The sequence below is a fragment of the Indicator indicator genome, chromosome 6, assembly GCF_027791375.1.
Source record: "Indicator indicator isolate 239-I01 chromosome 6, UM_Iind_1.1, whole genome shotgun sequence".
NCBI lineage: Eukaryota > Metazoa > Chordata > Aves > Piciformes > Indicatoridae > Indicator > Indicator indicator.
In genome coordinates, this window is record NC_072015.1 from 7,681,661 (window position 1) to 7,700,830 (window position 19,170).

The following is a 19,170-nucleotide window of genomic DNA, read 5'->3' on the forward strand; positions in this document are numbered from 1 at the left end:
TCTGGTCTGGGATACACCTGTGTCCAACTCAGGTCAGCCACTCCGGTTGACTCCAAACTGCTAGCAGCCTGCAGCCCATGGCTGGCCAAGGATTCTGTCCCAGAAGAACCAAGATAGCACCCAGAAGTTTACACATACATACATACACACACACACAATATATATAGTTTAGTTATTAGCATTTCTCCTAGCTGTGTAGCAGGTTACACAGTGCCTAAAATAGTTTTAACATTACCTGAGCAGGCAGTTTCAAAGGCATCTAAATGCCTTGGAGGATCTCAGAGAGCTACCTGTGCTCTCTGTTCCCAGCTGAGACATCCCCAGTGAAATCCTGATTCCTGCAGGAATACTGACACTTGGCCCTGGTTTTCCTCCTTCCACATTTTCCTTACTCTAGATGGATGGAGGGCTCATGTAAAGACCGTGGTAAAGGGGGAGAAACAGTCTTGCAGCCAGCTGCCCCAGGGAGCAGATGGGAACTCAGTGGTCTATGAACTGCACAGAGAAAAGCAAGAGGCTGCTGGTCGTAGAGTCACCTCTGTTCATGGTTGTTTGTGTTATTGAGGTGTTAGGCAAATGAGTGTTACTCACTCCCCTCTAACTCACTGTCAGATTGTGAAGGAGCAGTGCTTTGAAGGACTCTGGGCAAGTCTGTGCTCCCTAGGACAGCATTCACCTATAACTGAGCTGGGGCAAGTGTTCTCCTCATAGCAGAGTTTGCTGTGGCTTATTGGGTTTGGATAATGGTCTCAGCTCATCTCCCTGAATCCTCTTTTAACAAGCTGTACTGTTGGGCTGTCACAGAATTTTCCAGATGACTTCTCAGCAGCATCAGGTGAGTCTCTGTTATTCCCTGGGACTTTGTACACCTCCATTCCATTCCCTCAGCTCTATTGGAGCCATCCTCCTTCCAAAGGCACTGGTGTCTGGGAAGAAGGCTGCACTGGATATCTTCATTGTGACCACAGGTATCCTTAGCTGTCCATGGTGAGGAGTGGTTCTGCTGCTTGCTGTCACTGGGTAAGCCTGACTGACAGGTCTGTCCTGTCCTGGTGCCTCTCCTGGGGGTCGTTCTGGCTACAAGTCCTTACAAAGCTTCTGCAGTGTTCCTCTCCTCATTACAGCTTGTAACTGATGGACTGAAACCACTGCCTGCAGCCTTCAATCTGTTTGGACAGAAAACCTCAGAGACTGTCTGGGACCAGGATGGGAGGAAGTGAGGCTCTTGGGAGAGACCTGGCAGTGCCTGAGGTGACTTGTCTGCATGAGTTGGAAGGCAGGAGAGGGTGCTTCTGCCTCTGTAGCATGCTGGACTGATAGATCAAAACATTTATTGGCATAATCTCAGATCATCCAATATTGCCTCAGCATTACTATGCATTGGAACAAAAGGACATGACGGTGGAAAAGTTTTATATGCTCCAAACATGCTGTCTCATGGCAGGAGATCCACATAGACAGATTCACAGTTGGAAGAGAGCTACCAAATATTGCACTTCAGCTGGAGCCATGCCACAAGCTCTCACTGCATAAGCTTGTGGTTATCCCAGATGAACGTGTGGCTCTTACAAACAAGGATGTCTCATCAGAAAGACTAAGGTTAGCCTAAGTAGTTTAAGTTGCAAGTTTCACTAACCCAATTTCTTGTGATGGATGTAAGCCTGGAGCTCATCACAACTCACCTGTGACACAGAACAGAAACTATTTGGCTAATGTCCAATCTACAAATGAAGACAACTTCACTGCAAAAACCTGACAACTTTGATAGAACTCCACACAGAGGCAAAAAGATTCTCCTGCTTCTTATAGGTTAGAGTTGGTGGCCTCCTGTGGTAGCAGGGTGTGCTGAGCAAGCCTCTCATAATTCTGAAGCTGGGATGACTGATACACTTGGGTGGTTCAAAGAAAGAGTTCCTCTAAGTGAAAAAATGGAATAATACAAGAGTTTAAATGGGTTTTCCTGCCACAGGGTGCACACAGAGTGGGTTCAACAGCCATAGGATACACACAGGGAGACTGGGGAGGGAGCAGCTAAGAACATACTCATAAACTGAATTTGAGGCCACCGAAATATGTAGTGCTGGCTGTTCTTTGCCAAGCAATTATGCAATACACCTGTTTAATCTTAAGGGTGCAGACTCCATCTACAATTTGTTCCCTATTTATGCTGCCTCCACGTCAACAATGACTACGAAACTATTAATATTGAAAGCAAAGATGGCAGCTGCATACCTGTGCATCAGATGGATGCATGCTTTCTCCAGAAGAAAGCAAGTGCAGCCAGCAAAACAAGATGTTTGTGGTGGCTGATCTGACCTCTGTGTGGTATTTCATAGCATCATAGAGTGGCTTGGTTGGAAGGGACCTTTAAAAGTCTTCTAGACCAACTCCCCTGCATTAAGAAGGGACATCTTCAACTAGATCAGGTTGTTCACAGCCCTGCCCAACCTCACTTGGAATGTTGCCAGGAATGGGGCTTTCAACACCTCTCTGGTCAACCTAGGCCAGTGTTTCACCAATCTGAGTGTAAACAATTTCTTCCATCTGATCAAAATCTCTCCTCTTTTAGTTTAAAACAATTGCCTCTTGTCCTGTCACAACAGACACTGCTAAAAAGCCTGTCCCCATCTTTCTTACAGGCCTCTTTAAATACTGAAAGACCTCAATAAGGTCTCCCCAAAGTCTTCTCTTCTCAAGGCTGAACAACCCTAGCTCTCTCAGCCTTCTCCCATAGAGTGGTGCTCCAACCCTCTGACAATTTTTGGCCTCCCCTGGACCTGTGTGAACAGGCCCATGTCTTTCCTGTACTGAGGACTCCAGCTCTGGATGCAGCACTGCGAGTGAGGTCTCACCAGAGCTGAGCAGAGGCACAGAATTCTATCCCTGCTGCACATGCTGCTTTGGAGGCAGCCCAGGATACAGTTGGCTTCTGGGCTGTGAGTGCACATTGCCAGCTCATGTCCATCTTTTCATCCACTGAGTGCGACCATTTCATCCATTCAAGTGAGATTCTTTTTCTGAGCAGCAATAACCACATTCAGATATTGCTTCTTTGCTGTCCTGATTTTCAGTGTTTCACTCCAATTTTTTTCTATGCTGTTAATTTCCATGCACAAAAATCTCTTCAGAGGCTGAACTTGTGAGTTCAACTTCAGCAGAAGCCTGTAGAGCACTCATTGAAGATAAGGTGTCCTTTCTGAAAGAAAACACTTCAAAAATACCATCCAGAGAATCCAGTTGCATGGAGTACATCATACAGAACCTCTACATAGAATCAGAATCATAGAATCAGTCAGGGTTGGAAGGGACCACAACGATCATCCAGTTCCAACCCCCCTGCCATGGGCAGGGACACCTCACACTACATCAGGCTGGCCAGAGCCTCATCCAGCCTGGCCTGAAACACCTCCAGGGATGGGGCCCCAACCACCTCCCTGGACAACCCATTCCAGGCTCTCACCACTCTCATGGGGAAGAACTTCTTCCTCACTTCAGGCCTGAATCTCCCCACTTCCAGCTTTATTCCATTCCCCCCAGTCCTGTCACTACCTGATATCCTAAAAAGTCCCTCCCCAGCTTTCTTGTAGGCCCCCTTCAGGTACTGGAAGGCCACAATAAGGTCACCTGCACCCTCTCAGCTGAGGAAGCTGCATTCCCAATTGTCTATGTCATGACTGTGCATAAGGACTTTGAGACCTTTGAGCAGCTCTTGAGGGCAGTATACATTCCCCAAAGCATTTACTGCATCCACGTTAATGCCAAGACCCTGGCCCTGTTCCATCAGACAGTGTGACACCTTCTGAGATGCTTCCCCAATGCCTTCCTTGCTTCTCAGTCTGAGCAGGTGGTCTGTGGTGGCTCATCCTACCTGCAGGCTGACCTCCATTGCATGAGACCTGCTGGCCTCGGCTGTGTCCTGGCACTACCTGTTCAACACCTGCGGCCAGGACTTCCCCTTGAATCACAGAAAACATCTGGTTGGAAGAGACCTCAAACATCACCCAGTCCAGCCCTTGACCCAGCACTGAAGGGTAAACACTAAACCATGTCCTTAAGTGCCAAGTCCACACTCTGCTTGAACACCTCCAGGGACAGTGACTCCACCACTGCCCTGGGCAGACCATTCCAATGTTTGATAACCCTCTCTGTGAAGAAGTAGTTCCTAGCATCCAGCCTGAACCTCCCCTGGCACAGCTTATGTGGTGTGTTGAAATCACTTGTAACCATTTCCACTAGTCCTGTTGCTTGCCACCAAGGAGAAGAGGCTGTCCCCTGTCCTCGCTCCAACATCCCCTCAGGTAGCTGCACAGAGAGATTGTGGGAGATTGTCCAGTTACCAAAATGCCTCATGGGGAAGAGCTATCACCCCTGGGGTGCTGCCACACACTCATGTCACTGCCCTCAATAACAGCTCAGACAAACCTCCTTCTGAACATACCAGATGAAGCTACTGGAACTGAGACCCTTTCCTCATTATCCATCAGATGATTCAACCCAGGAATTGCAGCATAGCTCTCCTATGACTATCAACAGCCTGATGGCTCCAGGAGATGGCATTCATTGCCTTAATTCAGACCACTGTCTGGAAGGGAGTACTTTTAAATGAGCTTTTTTTTCTTTTTTTTTTTTCTTTTCCCCTGAGTATTACTTCCTTCTCTCCACTTTGAAGGTCCACTTTAAAGTTTTGACAACTTTGTTTTAGCTATCACCTCACCCCTCCACACATATGTTTTTGCATTCACATATCCCACTGAATTGAAAATTTCTGGTGGCAAAACACAAAACTTTGTATATTTTTAAGGAGGGGTAGTGTTGTTTTTTTTTTTCTCCATTGTTTCAATCTCATGTTGAAAGAAAATCTCTTCTGCTAAAGCAGCAATGTCCCTCCCATGAACAGGTGGGAGAACTTGTCTCACAGGACAAACAAGAAAACAAACCAGGATTTCAGAGCAAATCACTCTTGCATGCTATTTTATAAGCCCTATTTTCTTGTTGCTATACAAGGTTAAGAGATGGCAGTTTCTATCCTACCTAACCATTTGCTCATCATCTTCTCTCCATCCTCCTAACACTGACAGCTTAACTGCCTGATCTCTCATTCTTGCAGTTCTGTAAAATTACAACATTTGAGAAAAAAGAAAATCCCAACCCAAACCTAATTTACTGTTGAAAAAAACCCCAACAAACTAAATGACCCTGGAAGTGAAGCTGTGTGTCCACGGGGGGCACTTCACAGGCAGCTGGGAGGGTTGCAGGTGCAGTGGCCACCACCAGAAGGCAGGGTTGGCCTTGCCATCAGGCATCGGTTTTCAGACAAACCCTAACAACAGGATCCCAGACCAGGTTCTGAATCAGAAATTAGTTGCACAAACAAATATTTAAAAGGAAAAAAGTGGTAAAATAATTTTTCCCCTCCAGTGCTGAGCTACTTTCCCCCACTCTTTAATTAACTCCCAAGAATGCCTCGTGTACTCATTTTGGGAGCTGGTGAATACTGTGAAGTCAGTAGTTTTGTATTCCTGGAAGGCAGTGCTTTCCAGTGTTCTTGTGGATGTCCCAGGGTGGTTCCTGTTTTGTCACTCATTTTTCTGCCTTCCCACTGTGTCAGCATTTTCCACCTCTTTCTGCACACCACATTACTGCCATCTGTTACAATCAGGTTTTTAATTTGGGATGGTAATGCACATCCCAGGCCAGTTAAATTGTTTATCCCCTGCCATCGCTGCCTCGTTTTGTCGTTTATAAAGTGTTATATTTAGCTTAATCCTTCCTGAATTTTCCCCAGGACAAAGCCAGACATTTTGGCACATCATTTGATTTGGTAATGGCTCAATATACAGGGTGGGAGAGAAATACAAGTCACAAAGTCCTGCTTATAGCTGCCACATATCTCTGTTTATGGCAAAGTAGCTCTGCTGTCTTTCTGCATCTGATATCAAAGTCATGACTCAGTATTGGCAAACAACCATCCAGGAACAAACTACCTTTAAAAATACAGAGTGAAGCAAGCAAATAGAAAAAAACAACCAACCTGATGTTTAATTTCTCTCCCATCCAACATCTCAAAAAACCTTAACACCCCCCCCCCCCCCAACATTATACAGTGCCTTTAGGCTCTTGTTTGTCATTTACTGCACTTATCTTCAAGCTTACAATCACAACAGTTGTTGTGTTATGGTGGCTGTAGAGGTACTGCACTTGCTGCTGTCTAGGAGAGGAACAGAAAACAGATACAAAGCCCTACTTTGCTTTCAGCTTTATTCTTTAAAAAGGATGATGGCACAGTCTCACCTACCATTTGGGCACTGAGGGCTTCTGGCATGGGCTGCAGTAATCAGCTGAAATGGTGTTTTATAGAGCTGCTGCCGAATCACCCAATTTAGGATTGTGGTTAAGGCTTAGCTTCCCTGTCTTGCCCAAATCCCACAACTCCAAACCAGTGCAATTATGCATTTTCCCACTCCTGAGCTGACATTTTATACCATGAAAGCTACTTTCAATGCAGGAACCTGACAACATGGTTAGCAGCCAGGCATCTGTTGAAACATATTCCTAAGTATTTCACCCCTGTTCTGTGAAGGCAGGTCCCAAATGGTGAACACATAGCTGATAAAAGGACTAATTTCTTGATTATCTGTTGCCTAATTGCAGATGTCCCAGGCTCCATGCCCAGTGCATAATGGGAAGGTGACTTTAAAGCAGTGTCATGGATTGCTGTGGAAGAGACTCACAGAGGTTGTCATGCTAATGTGTATATTTTCCTCTGTTTCTTCTTCCTGTTCATATAATGAGAAACACTCAACTGTTGTTCCTGCACTCCTACAGCCTCTGACCATAATGTGAGACACTCTTTAGGCAGCACTTCATTGGAGAGAACATACTGAAAGGGAGTCATCTCCTTCATAGTCCATCTGAATGATAGTAGCCACATATAACTCTCTACAACTATTCATAAGGAGGTTGGAACCAGGTGGGGGTTGGTCTCTTCTCCCAAGTAACAAGCAATAGGACAAGAGGAAACAGTCTCAAGTGGTGCCAGGCTTCGTTTGGATATCAGGAACAATTTCTTCACCAAAAGTATTGTCAAGCCCTGGGACAGGCTCCCCAGGGAAGTGGTGGAGTCCCTAACCATGGAGAGATTGGAAAACCCGGTAGATGTGGTGCTGAGGGATGTAGTTTAGTGGTGACCTGGCAGTGCTGAGTTGGACCTGATGATCTTAAAGGTCTCTTGCAACCAAAAGCCAGTCTATGATTCTATAAACAATGTCAGCACTTAGGGCTCACATGAGTTAGCTGATGATCTTGAAGGCCTTGGGGGAATCTTCTTTCAGGTAGGTGGGTGTCCCATGCTGGGATGTAGATGCACTACAGCCAGCAGCCGTATACAGAGCAGGTGTCCTGTGTCAACTCTGACAATTCCAGCTCTTGGCTGGGTACCAATGCCTGTTAGAGCCACACCTGTGAGGAACCTAAGGAGCTGTGGACTAACATTAATGGCTGATCTTTGAGTTTTCCTATATCATGTTACTTCATGACCTGACATATTAGCAGTACATAATCTTCTGTTGGTTACATTTAATTTTGCAGTCACTGGTTTGTCCATTGCATACCAAGCAACCTGCTGTAGCTGCAGACATCCCTGCTCACTGCAGGGGGGTTGGACTAGATGACCTTTAAAGGTCTCTTCCAACCCAAACCATTCTATGATTCTGTGACACTGACATTATACCTGACATATCCAAGTGAGACAAGAAAGGGAACACATCCCTTAGCAGCACACCTATACATCTTTTAAACACCTCCAGGGATGGGGATTCAACCACATGCCTGGGCATCCTGTTCTGGTGTTTGAGAACCCTTTCATTGGAGGATTATTTTCTGATGTCCAATGGAAACCTCACCTGGTGCAACCTAAGGCCATTTCCTTTCATCCTATCATTTCTTACGTGGGAGAAGAGACCAACCCACACCTCACTCCCAACTCCTTTCAGGTAGTCACAGAGACTGAGATCTCCCCTGAGCTTCCTTTTCTCCAGGCTAAACAACCCCATATCCCTCAGCTGCTCCTCAGAGGACCTGCTCTCCAGACCTTTCAGCAGCTTCACTGCCATTCTCTGGACCCACTCCAGCACCTCAACATCTTTCTTAGCAAGGGCCCTAAAACTGAACCCAATACTCAAGGTGTGGCCTCACCAGTGCTGAGTACAGGGGGATTTGATGATCTTAAAGGTCTGTTCCAACATTTCTGATTTTATTTTTATCCTTCAGTAACAGCCACTAGAGGGAAGCCATCAAACATCTGAGCAGATTTTCTTTTCCAAGGCTACATAACCCTTTCAAGCATGCTGATCTTCCACAGCCTAGGCCTGCCACAGAAAGGACAAAAAAAAAAAACCAAAACCCCCCCAAAAAAACAGTGCTCAGGAATATTTTAGAAACAGAAGGTAAAAGTTATGGATATCAATCATCATGTCCTAAAAATCAAAGTCTGAAAGCAAAACTATGAGTGCTTCTTCCTGTAGCTAGTTGTGTGGATGTGACCTAGTCATCACACACAGGCAGTGGAAATCAGGATGCCTGAGCCTAAGGAGAGTGTGTGCTGCAATCCTGCCTCTCTTCCAAACGATGGCTCAAGATGTTCCTGCTGAATAACAGCATTTTACCACCCATTTTATTAAGCCAGTGCTAATTTCAGGGTCTTTGAACAAACTGGACTGCAAACTGCAGCAATTCAGGAATGACAACGCATCATATTCAGACATCCTGAAGCACGGCTGGTAACCCCCAGGCAAGGGTCTGAACTGGCAGGAGCTGCCTGAGTCAGCTTATTCTGCATTTATAGCTGCTAACACCTAATAATGCAGATCTCTGCAGGAAGGCACCAAGAATTTACCTCCACAGCAGAATTTCAGAGAGTCATGCTTTTAAAGAGGGAAGTTCGAAGCGTCCAACTTAAGAAGTCTGAAATCAACCTCCTTCCCCTCCTTTTCTCTATCAAGACTGAATATCCCTCAGACTGAAACATCCCAAATGAAATAAAGGCATTCTTACCACTTTATGTGAATACTCAGTGTCGCCTGGAGTACAAACAAGATTATATTACATTGTTCAGACTCCACAAGCAAATGGCAAAATATCACTGAACAGCAGAAGCAATAAGGTTGGCAGTTTGAAAGTGCAGATATAAAAGAGTGTTGTACACAAACAGACATTGTAAGACCGGGTTCTATTACTTACTTAAGTCAAAACTCACAAAAAACATCACAGATTTCTGTCCAGCTACGATTTAGAGGGTTGGTGGTTTTTTTGTTTTGGTTTTGTGTGTGTATTTGTTTGTTGTTTCTGTTGTTGTTGTTTTTCTTTGATGAAAGCTACTTCAGGTTCTGGTTTTCTGTAAGTAAATAAAAGTTTTCATTGTGTGACTGGCTTTTGGGTGCAACACCTGCCTCAGCTGTCTCTTCTTGTTTTGAAAAGAAAGAACATTGCAATTAACCAATGTAGAAGACAGAAAAGAACAATTTCTGGCAGCTGAGCTTCAGAAATGCATCTAAGTAAGTGAGGCCTGATGGCATTAATGGTACTTTGGAAGAGCAGAAAAAGACAAGGAAAGATCAGAAAAATCATAGAATAGTGGGGGGTAGGAGCAACATCTCGAGATCATCTATAGTCCAACCCCCCTTCTAGAGCAGGGTCACCCAGTACCACAATCAGCTGGGTTTGGAATCTCCCCAGAGAAGGAGACTCCACAACCTCTTTCTTGTAGTGAGAGGCCCAAAACAGAACACAGTATTCGAGGTGTGGCCTCACCATTACTTTTCCCACAAGTCTTTCCCTGTTAATAAGCACCAGGTCAAGGAATGCTCCTTCCCTTGTTGGCTCCTTCACCAGCTGTGTTAGGAAGTTCTCTTCCACACACTAAAGGAATCTCCAGGATGGTTTCTTCTCTGCAGTACTGTATTCCCAGCAGACATTAGTGAAGTTGAAATCCCCTACCAGAACAAGAGGTAGCTGCATCAGCCCTGGTGGGTGCACAGCAAAGAGAGGCTTTCTGCCAGGTGATTATCATCTCACCCTGGCTGTGTCTCAGTGCCCTGCCTGCACGCCCTGCCTGTGCCCATTGCTGCACCATGCCCTTCTGCCACACCACGCCCTGTTTGCCCATCCTGTTCAGCAGCACTAGGGCAGCAGTGCTTTATGGGGACATTTAAATAGCCCATGGTTGCTCCTGGCAACACCCACTCTCTGCCATGTCAGCCTCGCTCACAAGAGCTTCCAGGTCCTGGCAGGACTGTGTCCTTGGACTGTAGCCAGAAATCCTCCTGACTGCCTTGATCTAGCCCAATCTAGCCCAATCTAGCCCACACAGCACTTAGCACTACTGCCACCAAGGCCACACCAGAGACCATGCTGGCCAGTGGACAGCATCACTCAACAGCAGACAAGCACCATTGTAGAGGTACCATTTTGCTTGTCATCTCCTTTCTCTCCTCGTGCCAGAGAAGCCAGACACTCTGATAACGTAACTCTGCTGATTTCAGACCTCTGCTAACAGGGCCATCTTAGAGAAGCAAATCCAGCTGGCTCATGGCTGCTGACTGCCAGCAGAAATTATAAGGTGGCATGGTGGTGGTTTGCTATGTGAGCAAGGAGGCTCACTCACAGGAATTGATCTGTTCTCCCAAGAAACAAAGGATAGGATAAGAAAAAAATAGCCTCATGTTGCACCAGGGGAGGTTTATCACAGGATCCCAGGATCACAGGACATTAGGGGTTGGAAGGGACCTCCAAAGATCATTGAGTGCAATCCCCCTGCCAAAGCAGGACCATAGAATCTAATGCAGATCACACAAGAACGCATCCAGATGGTCTTGAAAGTCTCCAGAGAAGGAGACTCCACAACCTCTCTGGGCAGCCTGCTCCAGTGTTCCACCACCCTTTCAGTGAAGAAGTTCTTCCTCATGTCGAGGTGGAACTCCCTGTGCTGCAGTTTACACCCATTGCTCCTTGTCCTATCACAGGGTGCAAGTGAGAAGAGGCTGTCCCTTCATTCTTGACACCCAGCCCTCATATAAACATTTATTAAATCCCCTCTCAGTTTTCTCTAGACTGAACAGCCCCAGCTCTCTCAGCCTTTCCTCATAGGGCAGTGCTCCAGTCCCTTAATCATCCTTGTAGCCCTCTGTTGGACTCCCTCCAGTAGATCCCTGTCCCTCTTGAACTGGGGAGCCCAGAACTGGATGCAATATTCTAGGTGGGGCCTCACCAGGACAAAATAGAGGGGGAGGAGAACCTCCCTCAACCTGCTGGACACACTCCTCTTAATGCACCCCAGGATCCTATTGGCCTTCTTGGCACAAGGGCACATTGCTGGCCCATGGATAAGTTGTTATCCACCAGGACTCCCGGGTCCTTCTCCACAGGGCTGCCCTCCAGCAGATCACCTCCTAACCTGTACTGGTGCAGTTTATTAGTCCTTTCCAGATGCAGGACTCAGCACTTACCCTTGCTGAACCTCATTTGGTTCCTCTGTGCCCAGCTCTCCAGTCTGTCGAGGTCTCACTGAATGCCCACACAGCCTTCAGGCGAATCAGCCAAGCCTCCCAGTTTGGTGTCATCAGCAAACTTGCTGAGCAGACACTCTGTCCCCTCATCAATGTCATTGATGAAGATGTTGAACAGCACCAGACCCAGCACTGATCCCTGGGTGACTCCACTAGTTACACCTCTCCAGCTGGACTTGGCACCATTGACCACCACTCTTTGAACTCTATCTTGTAACCAGTTCCTAATCCATCTCACTGTCTGTTCTTCTATCCCACACTTCCTGAGCTTACTCACAAGGATGTTACAGGAGACTGTCAAAAGCCTTACTAAGGTCTAGGCAGACTTACATGCAGTGGTCTCCCTGCACCTACCCATTCAGTTATGCCATCATAGAAGGCTATCAGATTAGTCAAACATGCTTTCCTCTTGGTAAATGGCTTATGTTGGATATTAGGAAAAATTTCCTCACCAAAAGGGTTGTCAAGCCTTGAACAGGCTGCCCAGGGAAGTTGTGGAAGTACCCCAAGCTGAAAGAAAACAGTGTGAGAAAGAGCAGCAGCAGCAGCGAAGAGGCATTACGGACTGACCTCAGCCCCCACTCCCCATCCCCGGGGAGTCAGGTGTGATGCTGGAACAGGCTGCCCAGAGAGGTTGTGGAGTCTCTGTTTTCGGAGGCATTCAACCCCCTCCTACACGTGTCCCTGTGCGATTTACTCTAGGTGGTCGTGCCGTAGCACGGGGCTTGGACTAGCTGATCTCCAGAGGTCCCTTCCACCCCACACCGTTCTGTGATTCTGTGAAGCTGGGAAGAAGGGGATGAGGTGGTTTTACGTTGCTTTGTTTCTGACTTTCCTACTGTGTTATTAAACCGCCAATAAATTGCATTAATATTCCCGAAGCCGAGCCTGCTTTACCCGTGCAAGCTCCCGTTAAAGACCTTCACTGCCGTGGAACCGCAGCACCCACAGCACCGCAGGCTCACGCAACCCTCCGAGCCCCGGCTCAGGCCCTGGCCCGGCTCCCGGCCAGCCGTCACCGCCGGCGGGCGGGACCTCCGGGGGAGCCGGTAGCGCCGCCGCGGGGAGGGCGGCCCAAGGTCGGAGAGGGGTGCGGCGCGGCGAGGCCAGGCCGGGGGCTGCTGCTGCGGCCTCCGCTTCCCGCAGATGGAGTACGACTGGCTGGGCTTCGGCTACGCAACGCTGGTGGCGGCGGGCGGCATCGTTGGCTACGCCAAGGCAGGTAGGTGCCGGCGGCGGGGGAGGCGTCCTGGTCCTGCCCGCAGCCCCCTGCTCTGCCCGCTCCGGCGGAGGGTGTCCCGGCGGCGCGGGAGGGAAGGCTGAGCCGCTGTCGGCCGGACCGCAGGGGCTTGACTCCCGCCCTGGGAGCTGGCGGGGTGCTTGCCGCCGCTCGGAGGCCCCTCCGAGGGCTGCCGCCTCAGCTGGGGCTGCGGGGAGCGCAGGGTCCTGGTGTTCTATGGGAGGCCGTGCTAAGGCCTTGTAACATGGAAATGGTGCTCGGCTGACGTCTGCAAAGTATCGTACTGGTAAACAAACGCTGCGCCAGTGTCTTCCGTTTAGATTATTTCTGTGGATTAATGAGGAGAGGCTGAGAGACCTGGGGCTGTTTAGCCTGGTAAAGAGGAGATTGAAAGGGGATCTTACCAGTGCTCGCCTCAATCTACAGGGCGGCGGGGTGCAAGTGGATGGGGCCAGATTCTTTTCGGTGATGCCCAGCAACAGGACAAGGGGCAGTGGGCACAAACTGGAACGCAGGAGGTACTATCTGAATGTGAGGGAAAACATCTTTCCTGTGAGGGTGACAGAGCACTGGATCAGACTGTCCAGAGAAGTTGTGGTGTCTCCTTCTCTGAAAAGGTTCAAAACCTGCCTGAACCTTGTGATTCTGTGCAAACTGTTCTGGGTGACCCTGCTCTAGCAGGGGTGTTGAACTAGGTAATGTGCACAGGCCCCTTCCAGCCCCCACCATTCCGTGATTCAGTGATTTTTCTTTTTTTTTTTTTTAGTAATAGAAGCTTGTGTTTGGTTTACAGACTAACTTCTTATGTGTTCTTTTACTGACTGCTTTACCTTTTTATTCTAGGCAGTGTCCCATCCCTAGCTGCTGGTCTTCTCTTTGGTGGCTTAGCAGGACTAGGTGCTTACCAGCAGTCCAAAGACCCAAAGAATGTGTGGCTTTCCCTTGGTAAGTTTGTTTCACACCCTAGTACTGAGCATTAATGGTAGTAGTGGGAATAGCAACCCTTTTTCTACCACCTTTCAGCTCATATGTGCCCTTCTGTTTGTACAAATGCTTTAAGTGGTGGCAGGACCTTCCTGCCTGCAGCCATGATGTATTTGTGTACCAGTATGGTACCTGGTTTTAAAACCTAGGTTGTCCTTGAAGGCAGAATTGGTGAGAAATATTAATCTTCTCTTCCAGAATTGATACCTTGTTAAACTAATGAAGACACAGAAAAATGTTTGGTTGTGAAGCAGCATTTGTAGCCCGTGGTGATGCAGTAAGCATTTTGGCAATAGTGACTGTGACAAGCAGTGTGTAGCTTTATGGAATATTGGTTTGCACAAGCATCTCAGAAGACCAGTGTGTGTCATCATGCGTCATGCACTCTGGAAGAAGCAGTCTGAATATGTACGCTTGCTTACAGTAGATGGGACAAGAAGTTTTGGTGGGTTTAGCTTGCAGTTAACCTTTCGGATGAAGGATAAAACGATAGTAGAAAGTATTAGAAAGCACTAGATCAGGTGAACCTCAGGGACTTACCTCCATGGTTGCAGGAGTTGTTAAACCAGTATCTGCCAGGAACTGATCTTGCCTTTGGGAACCAGGTTAGCCTGGGTGACCTTCTAGTTCTGTAACTATGTCATAGTATTGTTAATGTTGTGACATGGTAGCAATACAGTGATGTAAGACTATTTAAGCCAATGGGACTTCATCATGTAAAGTGCTTTAAGGCTTCATGGAGTCTCTGGTTGATTCTTTAGAGGACCAGACTGCCTTGTTATTAAGGAATGAGATGTAAACCACAGCAAAATGTGAAGTAGTTTCCATTGTGAACTGTCTCTTCCACTGTAGCATTCTAGGTTTGTTCATTCTGGAGAAGAGGGGACTCAGGGGAGACTTTCTCACTCTCTACAGCTGCTTGCAAGGAAGTTGTAGCAAGGTGTCGGTTGGTCTCCTCTCCCAAGATAACAAGTGACAGAACAAGAGGAAACAGCCTCTTGTTGTGCCAGGTGAGGTTTATATAGGATATTAGGAAGAATTTCTTCACTGAAAGAGTGGTTAAGCCCTTGAACAAGCTGCCCAGGGAAGCAGTGGAGTTGCCATCCCTGGAGGGATTTAAAAGCCATTTAAATGTGGTGCTGAGGGACATGGTATAGTGGTGATCAGGCAGTGCTGGGTTAATGGTTGGACTTCACGATCTTAAAGATCTCTTCCAGCCAAACCAATTCTGTGCTATTGGAGTGGCTGTGCATGTCCAGCATGAGTTTTCAGCATCATGACAGAAGGATGAGCAGCTGCTGTATATCCTGATGTGGTGCATGTAGTGCTTTCGAAGTGTGCCGCTTGAAAGCGGTGTTATGGCCCAGCCACTATTCATCAGTTTATTCTCAGCCCTGCTGCAATGTGCATTTGTGACTCCCACTGAGCTTTAGGATGGTCATGGTACATCATGGGTAGAAATCCAGAAGAACTGGGACAGAGGATGTTTAGAGTAGTTTTTGCCTTGTCTGATGCAGACAAACATGAGGCTTTGGAGAAGGGTACAGATCATCTTCACTTGCCTTTCTTCTTCAGGGAAACAACATTACTGTAACTTTCCTGTGAATATTGGATTTTTTTTCCCTAGACATAATTATATAATTTAGAGTTGTGTTTAAAATATTACTTGCTCTTTCAGTTTGATCTCTTTGATTACTTGCTGTTTGCTAATTTGTACTTTCAAGTGAGGTTGTTTTAATTCTTGTTGTAGTATTTAGTGCCGCCTTCCAGTTCAGAATGTCACAGAGAAATGGGAACTGTAATTATATTTGCCTCCTGCATAGTGAACTTTGTCCCAGATTTCTGGTAGTTTTGAGCCTGTTAAGGCCCAGCCCTCCCCTTTCCAAGCCTGGTCAGCTGGGGAGGTGGGGGTTAGCCGTGCCAAGGTTCATATAATTCCCTTGGAGTAAATGCAGGTGAAAGGACACCAAATGGCTAATGACCTGGGTTTATTAGGTTGAACTGGAGCAGAGGGAAAATTGGAGGGAAAAGCAGTGGGGAAAAATACATATCAAAGAGAAGGGGTATCACTGGCTTGACAATGGTGGCATTGTCATAGCAGTAGTTCCAAGTTTCTTGGCGGTGTCGGGGAGCAGGGCTGTGCCATGTCATCCTCTCTGGGCTGCAGGCAGCGTGAAGCAGGGCAGTGAGCGGGACCGAGCGGAACGGCGGGGACTCAGGGCTGTGCCATGTGGCCACCGTCGCTTTCCCGCTTGCCGCTGTCACTTATTGAGGCGCAGGGCCAGGCAGAGCAGCAGGGACACAGGGCCATGCCACGGCCGGGCAGAGCAGCGGGGACACAGCCATGCCACGGCCGGGCAGAGCAGCGGGGACACAGCCATGCCACATGGCTGCTGTGGCTGCTGTCGCTTTGCCGCTTGCTGCCATCGCATACCAAGGCCTGGGGCCAGGCAGGGAAGCAGGGCTGTGCCACATGGCCGCCTGCGGCAGGACCCTCTGGGCATGCCGGCATTGGTGGGAATTGAGAGATGTGGGGCAATGCAGAGTAGGCAGTGCAGAGTGGTGGAGGGGGTAAGGGAAAGCAGAACGGAGCCAAGTGGCTTCCTCCAGCCACCTGCTCCCTCCTGCTTCCCCAGAAGTTTTTCCGGTTTTCCCTCACCCCATGTGGGGCAGACCCTGGGCCAAGGGCACCCTGCCTCTCATTGGCACTGTTTGAGCCAACAAAACACCTGGGGTCTCACAGAGTCTATCTATATTCAAGGAAATAATCATTCTTCTACAAATGAGAACTTGAGGGGAGAGTTAGTGATCTGCCCTGGAGGATTGGAGGTTGTGGGTTATTAGACAGTAGTCAACCCTGATGAGATTTGCTCACTTCTCCTGAGCAGTGGAACATGCAAAGCTGCTGAGAAGCTTACAGCAGCTCTAGTGTTGAACGGAAGTAAGTAAAATGTTTGGGTATGTTCCTTTGCAGAGAGGAGGGAGGTGTTCCTGTGTCCTGTAGCCATCATCCTTTTTGGCTGGAACTGCTAGATCTCCAGCTGTTGTGCTGCATTGATATTTCTGTTTTTGAATGGTCCTGACTTGGTTTCCTCTCAACAGTGGCATCTGGAACCTTGTCTGCTGTTATGGGAATGAGATTTTACAACTCCAAAAAACCAATGCCTGGGATCATCGCTGCTGCCAGGTAGTCACCTCTCTTGTCTTTTCATCTGTAGTTTTGAAGAAACATTTTATTTATTAGCAGATTATATTGTTACACGGTTAAGTTCTGTGAAAAATGAAATCTTCTGATGGAGTTCATCTGTATGGAATGATGTCAGCGTTTTCTTCTTTCTTTTTTCTTTTGCCTCAATCCCTCCTTTTCTTTTGTCTGTAACAACTCTTTGTTCAACAGTTTACTGATGGTTGGACGGCTTGGATTTCTGATCATGGAGAAGCCTCTTAAGCCATAAGTCTGCATAAAGTCACTTGAAGATACATGATTGAGAACTGAGAAGCCTGAAACTGCGTAAATGTGCTACACAAAAGTGGAACAAGCACTGCTGTCCATGCACTGTATTGTTCATATCCTAATGCATGTGGGTTGTGTTTTAAAGGACAGATATTGAGAGCCCTTGTCATGTCTTCCAAAATGGTATTTGTCTTAACATTGTCTGCACTGTGAAGCAAAAAAATAAAGAATATAGCATTAGTTTAGCTTCTGGCCCTGCAGCTTACTGTAGGCAAAGACCTCTTGGCACTTGGGTGTAGACAGTTGCAGGATTGAAGCTTAAATGTACATCTGGACTTGTCATTCTAAAATCATTTGTACCTCTAAAACAAGGGGAGAGAAGTTGCTAATTTGTCAGTAGTAATTAATACAGCAGTGCACTTACTATGTTATTTCTCCCTTTCCTTGCCAGTTTATCTGCTCATGATGTTTTTCAGTCAGGGATTTTGTTCTCCCAGCACCATGTGTTAGAACCTGGTCTTGCAAAACACGATCATGGAGCAGGCTGTCAAGGTTCTGCTGTAATGCAATGAATGCAAACCTGTTACTTGCAAATTACTTGTAAGCAAAAGTGCCCAGCGGGATGTAATTTGTTTCACTTTTACAGTTCCTATTAATGACTTGAAAATGTGCTTTGATAATGCTGAACTGTAACCAAAGCTTTTGCATTTAATGAGAATTAAAAAGTTACTTTAAATAAACCGACTAATTATTATTACAAACTTCTGTGTTCTATACAACTATTATTTCGTCATTCACCTGGACAAACTGGATAATAGTTTGGTGCCTTTCCCTCCAAGTGTTTGGATCTGTTTGTGACCATGAATTGTACAAATCCTCTTTATTCCATTCCCTGAATCTAGTGACCTGTAAATATAAAAAACCATGAGCTAGGGGCAGCTGTAGAGAACAAAAGCACACAGACCACATATTCAAGACAAATGTTACATTGAAGTCGTTTGGGTTTTTTGTTTGGGTTGTTTTGTTTGTTGGTTTGTTTTTTTTTTCCTGAGAAGAGTCATCTATTTTAGGTTTGAGAAAAGCTCTGTCAAAGTTTTTGAAGACTGGAGGGCTCAGTTGATCAGCCTTTGTCTTCAGCTGGTTCCCTTGATCCCTGAAATAATTCTAAATGTAAACTTGCCATACAGAAATAATCCTGGGAGCTACACATAGACAGTAACATATCCCTTTTCTGGTCTAGTTTAACTTACATCCCCTTCTGCACAGATCCTGAGTTTCACTTTATTCAAGGCTTTTTCTTTGGTGGCTGGCACTGGGAGAGATGGGTTGATCCATTAGATTGGTGGGATTCTGGAGTTGCTCAGGCTTCTTTAAACATGAGGGTGTCATTTTGTGCTCTTCCTTCCCTCCTTGTTGCGGTGGAACACGCAGGGTAGTGACCTTGTACTGCCCAAGCAGGAGGTGCAGAGCTGGCTCAGTGGCAGCAGCCAGCAGTGCAGTGGTTTGCCAGTCAAGTTGTGATGCTGAGGCACAGCTGAGGTCAAGCCAGGATGCCAAGCCAGTGAAGTTGGGTTTCAGATCAGCAGGAACATGGCCAGATATGGGCACAGTTCTGGCAAGGGTCTCAGTGGTCTGGTCCTATGCCACACACTAGGTCAGAGCAGACTTGAATACAAGCAGAGAGGTCTCTTGGCAAACTGGACTCAGGGCACCGTCCTAGAGCCCTTGTTCATCACCCTGCAGAGTTCAGGTGCTCACTTGTACTAACTTTTCCCTTTTACCTCCCTGCATAGAAGTGAGGGCTGTGCATGAGAGCAGATGGTTTATTTAGGAATTATCCTTTTAAGTGCCTAATCCTAGGCTGTGGACCCAGTGTTGGTTTGGCAGGTGCCTGAATCTTTGCTGTAGCTTGAAAAGGTTAATAAGCCAGA

General features: G+C 47.0%; 2 protein-coding genes across 2 annotated transcripts; both read left to right on the forward strand.

Moving 5' to 3' along the window:
- Positions 1–814: 814 nt before the first annotated feature.
- Positions 815–12,614, forward strand: GCNT2 (glucosaminyl (N-acetyl) transferase 2 (I blood group)). The gene is given in 10 exon segments (XM_054381953.1): positions 815–835; positions 917–968; positions 3,026–3,085; positions 3,088–3,135; positions 3,138–3,273; positions 3,625–3,891; positions 3,893–3,977; positions 5,108–5,111; positions 6,652–6,749; positions 12,480–12,614. Coding segments are annotated over 10 exon segments (906 nt in total).
- Positions 12,615–12,678: 64 nt separating this feature from the next.
- Positions 12,679–17,978, forward strand: LOC128967585 (transmembrane protein 14C-like). The gene is made up of 4 exons (XM_054381751.1): positions 12,679–12,783; positions 13,645–13,746; positions 16,888–16,972; positions 17,183–17,978. Exons 1-4 carry the CDS (start codon positions 12,708–12,710, stop codon positions 17,238–17,240), a joined length of 321 nt encoding a protein of 106 aa, XP_054237726.1. The 5' UTR covers positions 12,679–12,707; the 3' UTR covers positions 17,241–17,978.
- Positions 17,979–19,170: the final 1,192 nt, after the last annotated feature.